This window comes from Corvus moneduloides, chromosome 1, assembly GCF_009650955.1.
Source record: "Corvus moneduloides isolate bCorMon1 chromosome 1, bCorMon1.pri, whole genome shotgun sequence".
NCBI classification, from domain to species: domain Eukaryota; kingdom Metazoa; phylum Chordata; class Aves; order Passeriformes; family Corvidae; genus Corvus; species Corvus moneduloides.
The window spans coordinates 42,760,247-42,772,272 of NC_045476.1; the positions used below are offsets into that span (position 1 = coordinate 42,760,247).

At 38.0% G+C, this 12,026-nt stretch overlaps 1 protein-coding gene across 1 annotated transcript in view; it reads left to right on the plus strand.

The window, feature by feature from the left end:
* The window catches only part of NEK10 (NIMA related kinase 10), a 74,617-nt gene extending 72,299 nt beyond the window's left edge, over nucleotides 1-2,318 (plus strand). Inside the window, 1 exon segment of the mRNA XM_032107757.1 lies at nucleotides 2,237-2,318. Coding sequence (XP_031963648.1) covers nucleotides 2,237-2,256 — 20 coding nt within the window. The 3' untranslated portion in view covers nucleotides 2,257-2,318.
* The last annotated feature ends 9,708 nt before the right edge of the window (nucleotides 2,319-12,026 follow it).

Below are 12,026 nucleotides of genomic sequence, written 5' to 3' on the forward strand. Positions count from 1 at the left end.
AATCTAGTCTAATGTTCTGTGTGCTTCATCTGTAGAAAAATGTCTCAAATACTAGCACTTTGATCAGGGAGGCAAACCTGGTGTTACTAGTGGTGGGCTTAGAATGATGTTTACCTTCAAGGCTAGAGGAACTGAGTTGTATGATAAGCCAAGCCTAAGAAAGTGGGCAAACGAAGGAGCATTATTATAAGATGCCACTAAATCAAGTCTTGCACTGTTGTTTTTCACCATGCTACTAGATATCAATGTTTCCTTTTGCAGTGTAGCTACATTTTTCAATAATGGCACTTCTGAATGGGTCATTTTTATGGCCTCCGTAACTGAATGATGGAAACATGTTTCTTTGTTTCATGTAGCTTCCTCCAGCTTTGCAATGCAACTTGAAAAGGAGAATCATTGAGAGATTCAAGAAATCCCTCTCAGTCAGCAGAGCAATCCTTGTAATCTGAAATCAGAAATCAAAAATGTGTGGTATACCATTTACTACTTGTGGCCAAGTTTGTCTCTCTTTCTATTCAATCATGTATTGATATTAGTAGCACAAAAATATAAGTGTACTTCCTTGGCATCTGTGTAGTGTGGGAAACTGAAGCTAAGATATTTCATTTATTAATTGATGATAAAGCAGTTTTTAGATATATTATTGTACCTAGAATTTGATGACTGTGGTGACTTATTATCATACACATAATTCTCCTCTGTGAGTTAATTTGATTATCACCTACTTCCACTGAATTATGGAAGCTTCTATGTCATTGTTTGCTACAAAACAGATGACCCCAAATGCTGGATCCTCCCTTTGCTTCTGTAATAATAAACCTGAGATTCTAAAACTTCCTGGAAGGTGGCACATTGGTAGTACATTAGAAAGGTAGTTAAAGATGCTTCTTTCTGAGCTATCAGTTTCGTGCTATCCTATAAACCAACTTGGGATTTACATTAAACAATTCCTGTATTTCAGCCATAACACTAAATCTAAGAAATACCTGCTCATTGTGTATTGAGTTGATGTTCTCAGAAAAGGATACCCAAAAATACGATAAGAAAAATCAAGTATTTTTTATAAAATTAACCTAATTTTCTGGTGTTCAGAAATAAAGGAAGTTTTTTGTAAATGCTATCAACAGTAAAACTGTGTTAGCTTCAAAACTATTAGATTTAAACCTGCAGAAAAGGGAAGAAATACTCTATTTAAAAAGTAAATGGTAGTAAATTGAAAATGTTTGAAATATTGAATGCAATTCTGGGCATTGTACCTTAAAGGAAATAGTCATATTCTATTAATAGAAAGTGACAACAAAAAGTGCAGTTAGAAGGATGGAGAATTGATAACTATAAATGTTACATAATTTACCAAAAACAACACTGTAAATGTACTGGGTGACATGGATATCATTTGGAGGTAGTGAGAGAAACCTAAATAGAGGAAAGAATTAGGTTGAATTCTTACAGCAAATGTTGTTATGAGATTGTACAATTTCTGGAAATAACATTTTAAAATAATGGGATTTTAACTATGCTATAGTAGAAAACCTAATTAGATTTACAGATGAAAAGATTCCTTCACTGATCAGTGGTGGGGTAAAGGTCTTCCAACAACAGAAATTCGTCTGTTTCCATAAGAGTGAAGTGTTACCATGCTGCAGAAATGCGTGACTGGAATTTCTCTCCTGTACATGTGGATAGTCCTGTCAGAGTGGTTACCAGTGGATATTTTCAAAACTAGATGTTTTTAAGTTTAATGTCAGTATCATTGCTCATATAATCAAGTAGCTGAACTGACCTTGAGTTTTCAAGAGTGCTGGGATCCCTTTAATGGGAATTATATCACTTGAATATGGGCTAACAATTTCACTTGAAGCCACAATTTTAAAAACCAGAGTCATCAGCTGCTTCTCTCATGGGTTCAAGAAATACACTTTCCTGTTCATCTTCACACTAATGTATAGTTTTACATTTTATTCAGATCATCTGGAGAATTCAGTGCTTTATACTAAATGCAGCTTGCGATGTTCTGTGTTTCTAGAGAGAAGAAGGTAGGATGTTCATAATTGTGTTCACCAGTTTTTCATTAATCTAAAAAGGCCTGAAATTTCTTTTGACTTTTTGATTTTGATTGCACTGGGAAACATAGAAAAGAGTAAGCTGCCTCCTAGAAGTCTGAAGTTTTGGAAATTGGGAAGGTTGGAGATTTCAGGTATCTCTTTTCCTTTTTCTCTTTTTTTTTTTTTCCTAGCTGCTGCAAGGTTCTCCTGAATTGATTGAACCCAACATCTTCACAGCAGATTGGCATGGGGTACATCTTTCTTCAGGTGGAAATATGTTGCTTCCAGATGATAGAAAAGGTAAACAAAACATGATAAACTTCTATAGTGGCATATATATTTCTAATAAAGTGTATGGTATCAAAGCAGAAGGAATTGCTACTCCAAGATCAGTCTTTAAAGGCAATAAAGTTACGTTGATTATTCTGATTTTCTGGTCTGGTGTTTTTTGGTTTGGGGTTTTTGTTTGGTTGGTTGTTTTTTGTTTTGTTTTGTTTAATTCATGGTAAGAAATGCAGCTTACCACTGCATTATACTTTGGACTAGTGATACTCAGCAAGATGAATCATAAACACCATGTATAATTAAACCTACCAGCTGTGGCGTCATCTGGGGTGGGGAACTACAATTCCTGGTTCAGAGACTTTTTTATCATGTGCTTTTTTGTGCAATGGACATAAAGGAAATGTGCACAAAGAAGAGCGTAAATGTCATTGTGCCATTTACATTCTTCTAAATACAGAAAAAGCTATGTTGCAATCCATGGACTAGAGGATACAGTAACATTAAAATCTGTGGTGCCAGAGAGTAGAGTGAGAAGCTTTCGTTTTGATTGCCTTTGTGTTGAAAATAGCATATCTGTTCCACAGCTTATTGCAAAAACCAAAATTAATACTAAGTGTCAAGGGTGATATTTGAGTAGGAAATGAGTCCCTAACAATCAGTTTAAATATGAGCATTATTTTGTTCCTGGAGACGATAATGCAATTTGTTGAGATGCTCATTATCTTTAATTTTTGAATCTCTTAACCTGCAGACAATACTTTTGTCCTCACAAATTGCTGCTGGCTGTGTGCCCTTTCCACTGTAAATTTCCACTGTAAGTGGAAAAAAATAAGAGAGTTGCACTTCTGAGTTCTGTTACATAAAGTCTTAAAATTATTTTTCATTGGCTAGAATACTTCCATAATGTGTGTGCATCAAACGTTCATATCATGCCATAAAATGACCCCACCTTGTCAGGGGGTCATTGTACTCAGTGGGAGTTACTGATCATGAAGCATCTCTGTCATTATGTTTGTAGTGGAATTGCTAAGAAACTGATAGGGGAGCATAAATCCCAAATTCAATAGTATAACATTACTTGCCTTTCACTTTAAGGCATCCTTGGCACTTCTGGCATGGCAGAAGGGATGACATATCAGCAGTTGCAGGTAAGCCGAATATGTACCTATATGTTTTCATTTATTACTTTTAATGAAAATAATTCACTGAAATTAAGTTCTTTTAACTTGTAGACTCTAATTGAAGAGGTTCTAGTGGAAAGTGGTTATTACAGTTTCTCTTTAACAGGTCAGTCTAGCCAATTTAAAAAGAAAAAGTTAATTATGATGTGCTAAACCCAAATGTATTGTCTTCCTGTTTACGTGACTGCAATTCACTTTAAACTTAGTGCAGTATGTGGTTTATTATAATACGTGGATGCTTGGACTGGAAGAAATGTATGTGGGATTTATTAGCTAATCTAGGCAGCTTTTTTTGGCCACAATTTCCTCACTTTTTTTTCCCACATAAACCCACACCTGAACAAAAGGTTCGTTACATAGAAGTATATTTTATTTCAATACTCTGTCATTACAGGGTTTAAAGGATAAAGCTGATATATTTAGCAAAATATTTGAGTACAGCACAAAAACCAATGTGTTTACTAGCACAAAAGAGCAGGGGATGAAAAAATGCAGTGGTCTTTGAAACTAGGTAGATGCTTTGTCCTCAAGATAGTGTATCTTTCCTGCAGGAAAATTTTGACACAAGAAAGAAAATATAAGAAATATGTCATTATAAGCCTAGCATTTGTTATATTTTTCACCTGCTGTCCTATTGTTTGTCATCTCAAATAATCCTTAGTGCAAAAAAACATTAACTACTTTAATTGAGTAAGTCTGTTCTTGTCTTTACATTAGTCACCATTTTAAAGTCTGGGAGACTGCAGTTAGGTTTTTGAAAACAAACGAACAAACTGTCCCCACCCCTTGCCCTCGCTAATATAAGTATTAAGAGGTTTTAAAAATTTATAGTTCCTGGTGCCTCAGCAGTATTTTTCAGTTATTTTTTATCTCTGCAAAGTTTTTAGTATGATTCAAGTTTGAAAATTTTCTAATGGTAGTCTGAATATTTCTATAGGCTACTCATTAAATTGGTATTTCAGCTTGCAAGTGTCTTGCAGCTGCCAGCTCAAAGAATTGGAAATCTTGATTCAGCACTCCCAAAATAAAATAATGGTTTAATCTTTAAACCTTTAGGGTGTACTTGAATTATGTTTACAAATTACTTTTTCAGCCATGAGGTCTAACAAACTTCTTTATAAATGTTTTCAAGTATCTCAAAATTTTTGCCCTAATGACAAGCTCCCAGGATTTGATGCCGTAGAAAAAATATTGCACAACTTATTAAAAAAAAAAAAGACATCAAGGTCTACCATGTCCTGTTATAAATGTACAAATGTGTTGTAGTAGTATAGGCATTCATCTCACAAACAGACTAATAAAAAGTGTCTTACTTTAATTAACTGCAATGAAGGAGGTGTATGCTGAATATGTATTTCAGTGTTTTACAAGAACTACTACAGAGATAAGGTATCTATTAAAGGAAATCAGTGATAGTGTATCCCATTTTGAAAGGACACATAAGGATTGAATCCAAGTCCCTGCCACAGGACTTCCTGAAACTAAACTATATGACCAAGAGCATCATCCAGACACTCCTTGAACTCAGACAGGCTTGGTGCTGTGATCACTTGCCTGGGGAGCCAGTACCAGTGAGGAACCTTTTCCTGATGTCCAATCTGAACTTCCCCCAGTGCAACTTCATTTCATTCCCTTGGGTCCTATTGCAGTAAATGTAATTGCTGAAATGTAGAGCATGCTTCAAGATTGCAGGCACATATGCTGGTACTTTCAACATACGAGTGCCATAGAAACGCACATGGGACTAACAGCAGTGAAATAATAAACAGTCTTTTTTGCTGATTTATTCAGGACTACTTTTTTTTCCTGCTGTGCTGGAATTCCTTAGAGAGTAGCTCTTCTGCAGAAAACTAACTTAAGATTCTAAATCTTTAAAAATGTTATTTTAAAGGAGACATAAAAGAATATTCTTCATAGCTACATGGGATGACAGTGTAGTATAAGGAATTCTTCTCGATGCTGTGTTTATCCTGTGGAAGGAAACGCGTGAAAGACCAGGCAGTACATTTGCACACATATGTAGGGTCTGGAGAAGGCCAGTGGACATTCATCCTTAATCACACTGGTGGATGTGCTATGTCTTTGATTTTCACAGCAGCACTGGGAAATTGGAAAGCACATTGCGTTTCCCCTGGGTCACGCAACTTCTTTAGCAGCACTGGTAGTATGTTATCCACAATCAGTGCTGATCTGTGTTTTCTTCATGGGACTTGTAGCAAAGACAAAATTGATTTTGGAGTGAATTTTGGAGGAATGGAGTGAAATCTCATAGATATGAATCTCCTCAGAAGCTAAGTTGTATGTTGTCTAGATATGGTTGGGTTTGCTTTTTTTTTTTTTAATTTTAATTGCTTAGATTTGTTAATGGTGTGCATGTAACAGCTATTGCAGATTTTGCCCAACTCCACTGCATATGTATCACTATAGCATGTCCTGGCTTTTGCTGGCAGATACAAGACAGTCTTACTGCAACCCTGTTGTTGGCCTGTCACCAGCAATTTGGTTTTTTACTATGCTTTTTATGGTGGATTGACCCTGGCTGGATGCCAAGTACCCACCACAGCTGCTCTGTCACTCCCCTCCACAACGGGGTGGGGGAAAGAAAATATAACAAAGGTTCATGAATTGAGATAAGGACAGGGAGGCATCACTCACCAATTCATGTCACAGGCAGAAGAGACTCGACTTGAGAATATTAGCTGAATTTATTACTGATCAGAATCAGAGCAGGATAATGAGAAGCAAAACAAATCTTAAAAATACCTCCACCACTCCCCGGAGAGAGCTCTCTTTCCCGAGCTCTATCTCCTCCCCTAAAGTGGTGCAGAGAGACAGGGAATGGGGGTTATAGTCAGTTCATCACAGGTTGTTCCTGCCACTGTTCAGAGAGAGGAGTCCTTCCCCTGCTTCAGTGTGGGGTTGCTCTCACAGGAGACAGTTCCCCACAAACTTCTCCAGCCTGAGTTCTTCCCATGGGATATAGCTCTTCATGAACTGCCCCAATGTGGGTCACTTTTCCATGGGGTGCAGTCCTTCAAGAACAGCCTGCTCCAGCATGGGTCCCCCACAGAGTCACAAGTCCTTTCAGGAAACCTGCTCCAGTCTGGGCTCCTCTCTCCATGGGTCTTCAGGTCCCTGCCAGGAGCCTATTACAGCATAGGCCTCCCATGGGTTTACAGCCTCCTCTCAGGCATCCTCCACCAGCTCCAGTGTGGATCTCCCCCACAGGCTCCAGGGGGATCTCTGCACTCCCACTGATCTCTGTGAGCTGCAGGGGCACAGCTGCTTCCCTATGGACTTCACCACAGGCTGCAGGGGAAGCTCGGCTCCAGCACCTGGAGCACCTCCTGCCCCTCCTTCTTCACTGACCTTGGTGTCTGCAGAGTTGTTGTTCTCACATATTCCTCTCACCCTGCTCTTCTCTGAGCACAACTAAATCTGAACAATAACTTTTTTTCCTTCTTTAATCTCTTGTCACAGAGGCATTTTCACCATCTCTGATTGGCTCAGCCTTGGCCAGCAGCAGTCCTGGAGCCCGCTGGCATTGGCTCTGTCAGACATGGGGGAAGCTTCTGGCAGCTTCTCATGGAATCCACTCCAGTAGCCCGCCCCCCCACCCCCCAAAACCTGTCCATGCAAACCTAGGACACTTTTGAATCCTATTATTTGCTGTGATGCACAATTATGTTTGGTTCCCCTGTAACTATAACATTGTTTCCCAGGCAATGTTCTACTCCCAAATAACTTATATTTTTTCCTCCAGAAAACTAACAGGCCATGCTTTAGCCTTGGCTGTCAAACACATGTCTATATTTCCAGAGAACTTGCTGTTTTCTGAAGTGTGTTCTGCTCAGTGCCATTCAGAGCTTTCAGAACTTAGCAATTTTTTTTTTATTATTCGCTGCTCACACTCTCTCCAAATAGCCAGAGTCCATTTTTGATAGCTGTCCAGTATTGAATGATTCATTTGGCTAGCAGACACAAATCATTAGGCTTCACCTCAAACTCTCCAAACAACATAAGTAAGCTAGAAGAGCAAATCAGTTTCCTGAGCTGCACGGCAAGTCACTTATCGGTGTCCACCATTATCTGGTTTTATTTCATCACAAAGTAATTGGTTTGCAGCCCTCACAGCAACATCCCATGAGCCATTCTTGCCTAAAGCTGTTTTGAGCCTGGCTCTACTTCCTCTCTACATACAGTGAGACATTTTAGAAGCAACTGCAAGTTTTCCAGCAGAACTTCAATCCATCCTGTGGCTTTCCTGACATCCACTTCTTAGAAAAGTGTTCACAGAAGAGCTTCAGAAAAAAGTAGTAAGAGTAATGAATATCTCTTTCTTGTTTGCTCTAGCAATATATAGGGCAATACTATTTTTAAACTTACTTATGTTATGTTAAAAGCTTTTAGTTTAGATTGAGTTTTTCATTTTCTAAGTTGTAATGATGCAGCATGTGTGGGTCTTTTGCAGTGGAAACAGAATGACAGTGCTTCTAGCAGGGAACAAATTGCCTTCCCTTCAGCTCATACTATGTTTCTAGCTTTTCTAGTAGAAATGAGAAGGAAAAGAACTTCAAGGGCTCAAAACTCCTTAGAAGACACATCAAAACACCACAAACTTGATTTGCAAAATTGCAAATGTTTAAAGATGTTTTTTGTTTTAGGGCCAAGTTTCTTCATGTTTTCTGACCAAGTTGACATTGACATCAGTTCCATATATTGTAAGGCTACAAGGTGAATCCTGGTTTGGAACAAAGATTTGGGATGTGTACTATGGCTAAAAGCACTATTAAATGCAGAATAAACAGCTAGATAACATCATAATGCAATCTTCTACCTCATTGTGAAACACACTTTATAGAGAAAATTCTGAAAATATGTTTTATTTATTTTCTGGTTTGGGGAAATTTATGTGCTATGTCTTTCTTTCCCATCACTTTTGCCCCTTGCTGTGCCCTTCTGAAATTCCAAGAATGTAAGATGGGAACCTTAAGTGAGGTGATGACACGAAAATGGTAGTAGGACAAATAAACTGTACAAAGAGTTAAAAATGATTTAAGCAACTTGATCGGGTGATGAGAGAAACATGAATTTTTTAGAAACTGACAGCTTCATAAGAAAAATGTCATGCTGCTTTTTTCCCCCCATTTTCATTATAGTAGTAATTACTATCTCAATACCAGTCATTTCATGGGGATTAATGACCAGCTGAGGATAATGACCCTCAGCTTTATCTTGAATAAGCAACTTGTGCCCATTTATCACTAATCTCCTGAAATTACTCAGCACTCCAATTGTATTACTTATTTATATAGAAATTTGGTAAACATGCATAAAAAAACCCTGTAATGTTTCAAAATTATTCTGTTCACAACCGTTGTGCCTCTCTCTCTTTTCTGCCTTCTGATTTAATATTATACTGCATAAGAGGCCAGCTCCTTGTTTGTGAGGCTATTTATGAATATGGCAGTGAATACCAGTTTCAAAATTTCATCCTGCTTTTTTATATTAAAGTACACATGTAATACCCAAATTCACACAGAAATCTGTTTTTAAAATTGCTTGAAGAGACTTAATCCAAACAGAAACTCAGTTATAAGAAAAAATGCAGCCATCAGTGATAGGAGTTGTGTTCAGCTGAATGCTGTAGCTCTGTTGTGGTTCCTCTTCCATGGTCAGCCTCAGTACCACACAACTACTCTCTCACTCCCCTGCACTGGGACAGGGAAGAGAATTGGAAGAATAAAAGTGGAAAAGCTCTTGGCTTGAGATAAAGACAGTTTATAGGTACAGCAGAATCTGCGCCTGCAGGCAATGCAAAGGAGGTAATTCCTTCTCTGCTTTCCAATAGCAGGCATGTGCTTAGCCATTTCCAGGAAAGCAGGACTCCATCACATCTCACGATTACTTGGGAAGACAAGTGCCATAAATCCAAATGTTCCACCCTGCCCTTCCCTCTTCTTTCCTCCAGCTTTTATTGCACAGCATGATGCCATATGGTGTAGAATATCCCTTTGGTCAGTTGGGGTCAGCTGTCCTAGCTGTATCCCCTCCCAGCTTCTTGTGCACTCCCGGCCTACTCAGTGGTGGGGTGGTGAAAAGATGCAAAAAAGGCCCCTGTGCTGTGTAAGTGTTGTTCAGCAATAACTAAAACACTGATATGTTGTCAACACCATTTTCAGCACAAATCCAAAGCATAGCAGCATACAAATTACTATGAAGAAATTTAACTCCATCCCAGCCAAAACCATACAAGCTCAAATGACTACGTCTGTTTGTGAGAAATGCTTCAACATTTGTTTTGTAGGAAGAAAAATGGTTACAGTGCAAGTAAGACTAGAAGGAAACAGAGTTCATAATCAAATGCATATATTGATATGCTGTCACATATAATTTTCTCAGCTTTCTTCAGTGAAATTTATTCCATTGTTATTGAAATTTTAGAAATAGAGAAGCAACAAATTTTGTAGTTAGAAAGAGCTATTTCATGAAGAGGAAAACTGTCAAGTCTGGCTGTAATGATAGCTATACATTTTTAACTACTCAAAGAATATCTTATGGTATTATTCACAGAAGGATTATATAGCTCAGGAATGACAGCAAATTCTGGACTGTGCCTGTTTGAGGCAGCCCTCATTTGTATTTGGTCTATGGTCCATAATTTGAAAATAGAAATGCATTAGTGGAGCTTTTTCTGCCTGCAAATTTTTACCATGTTAATTAAGTATTCTTCAACGTTAGTGTACCTCTTTAATTGTGTTAGATGACTAACAGATTAAAATTTGTGCTTAGTTTAGTTAATGGTTTTTTAATGTTCTATAACATACCTAACTAGACAATAAATGACAGTGCGCAGCTCCAACACTCCTGGAATCTAAAGTAGGTCTTTTGACTTGGTGAAATCTAGGTGATTTAAGACATTCTGCTCCTTTTAATTCTCACCTGGAACCATTTCCACTAATGTTGCCGGGTATCTGTTAATTGTTTTCTTCTTCCAAATGGTTGTCCATGTAGATTCCTAGTTCTCACACATGCAAAAGAAGATTGCTTTGGCCAGCAAGTCCTACCAGCGTTCTGTTGAATTGTACTTTTCCCCAAGGAGGTAAAGAAGTTTGCCAAAGCTCAGAAGTACTTTTTACTATTATTATTATTTTACTATTATTACTATTATTATCATCATCATCATCACTAAACATTTTTGACTGCAACAGTCTTTCATTTACCCCCTTGCAGTTCTGATGGCTGCCAGCTGAAGGTCTGTGTGGCACTTGAAGTATTCCAGTATATTTCCACAGACCAGCATTCACTTCACCTTTTGAGTCAGCTGTCCTTCCACTAAGAGGCAGTATTGGCCTATCTTTCCTAAGCCACAGCTCCTACAGAAATTAGAAGCAACATGAAAACCTGGTGTAGCAATTGATCCTAGCTTTAATTTAATTCAGCTCCTGGCATTAGACAGTGACTAATATTTGTCACATGGATGAATATAGAGAGTTCCAATGACAAACATTTGGCCAAGAGATGGATTAAAAGGCACTTGCTAGATAGGGTTCCCTGCTGCACATGGCAATTGTCACACTGTGACTTTTCACACTTGCTAGAAACATAATTTTAACCAAGTTGTTACAGCTGCACAGATATAGGCTGCATTCAGAAGATACGTGTCCAGGCTTCATGATAATGGTCAAAATCTACAGAAATGATGATTTATAAACTAGGAAAAAATATGTGCTTTGGATTCTAGGGTATTACCAGCTCTTCACGTCAAAATCAAATGGTCAGGTGAGAAAAACTTATTGCTAACTGTATTTCTAGAGAATTGCAGAAATGTTCTGGTTATTTCATGGGTGAATAGTAAGCTAATGACAAAGAGAATTTTATTTTTTTTCCTGGTATCACAGTACCATAACAAGACATTTTTCCCACTTTGGTTAGTAAGTTAGTCTTTAATTTTTTTTATTTTAGGCTTGTTTTTCCTGTGAGTCAGAATGATAACGACTGTAGAAGAAACTGTTTATTGCTCTTTAGCAACTAGTTAGCATCAAGACTGCTAGACTTGGCTCGTATTAGTACTGCTAGGTATAAAAGATAACCTGGCTGTGATTCATGACATTGTGTGGTGTAGAACAGAGAAGTGATCCTGGGGATCCATCTGGTGCAAGTACCAGAATAACCTGATCATGTGGTAGGATTGCCATTGATGCAAAACCTCTTCCTTCACTCAAGCTGAAGATTGTCTTTAGCAATGAGATAAGTAGAAAGGTGCATTTCACCTCTTGTTGGAAAAAATGAAAGAGTATGTGGCCTGAATTTAGGCTGACTGGTAGGTACCAAGTCATTGATACAGTTGAGTGATGTACACAAAATTATGTGGTCTCCTGACACTAGAAATGCCTGAAGTCCACACTGCCTGTAGAAAAAGTGCATGTTTATGAAGCTGTCAGTCAGCATTTGGACTGTGGGAGTGACTGTTTTCAACAGCAGGCAGATGGCTCTGATCCCTTACAGAGATCAT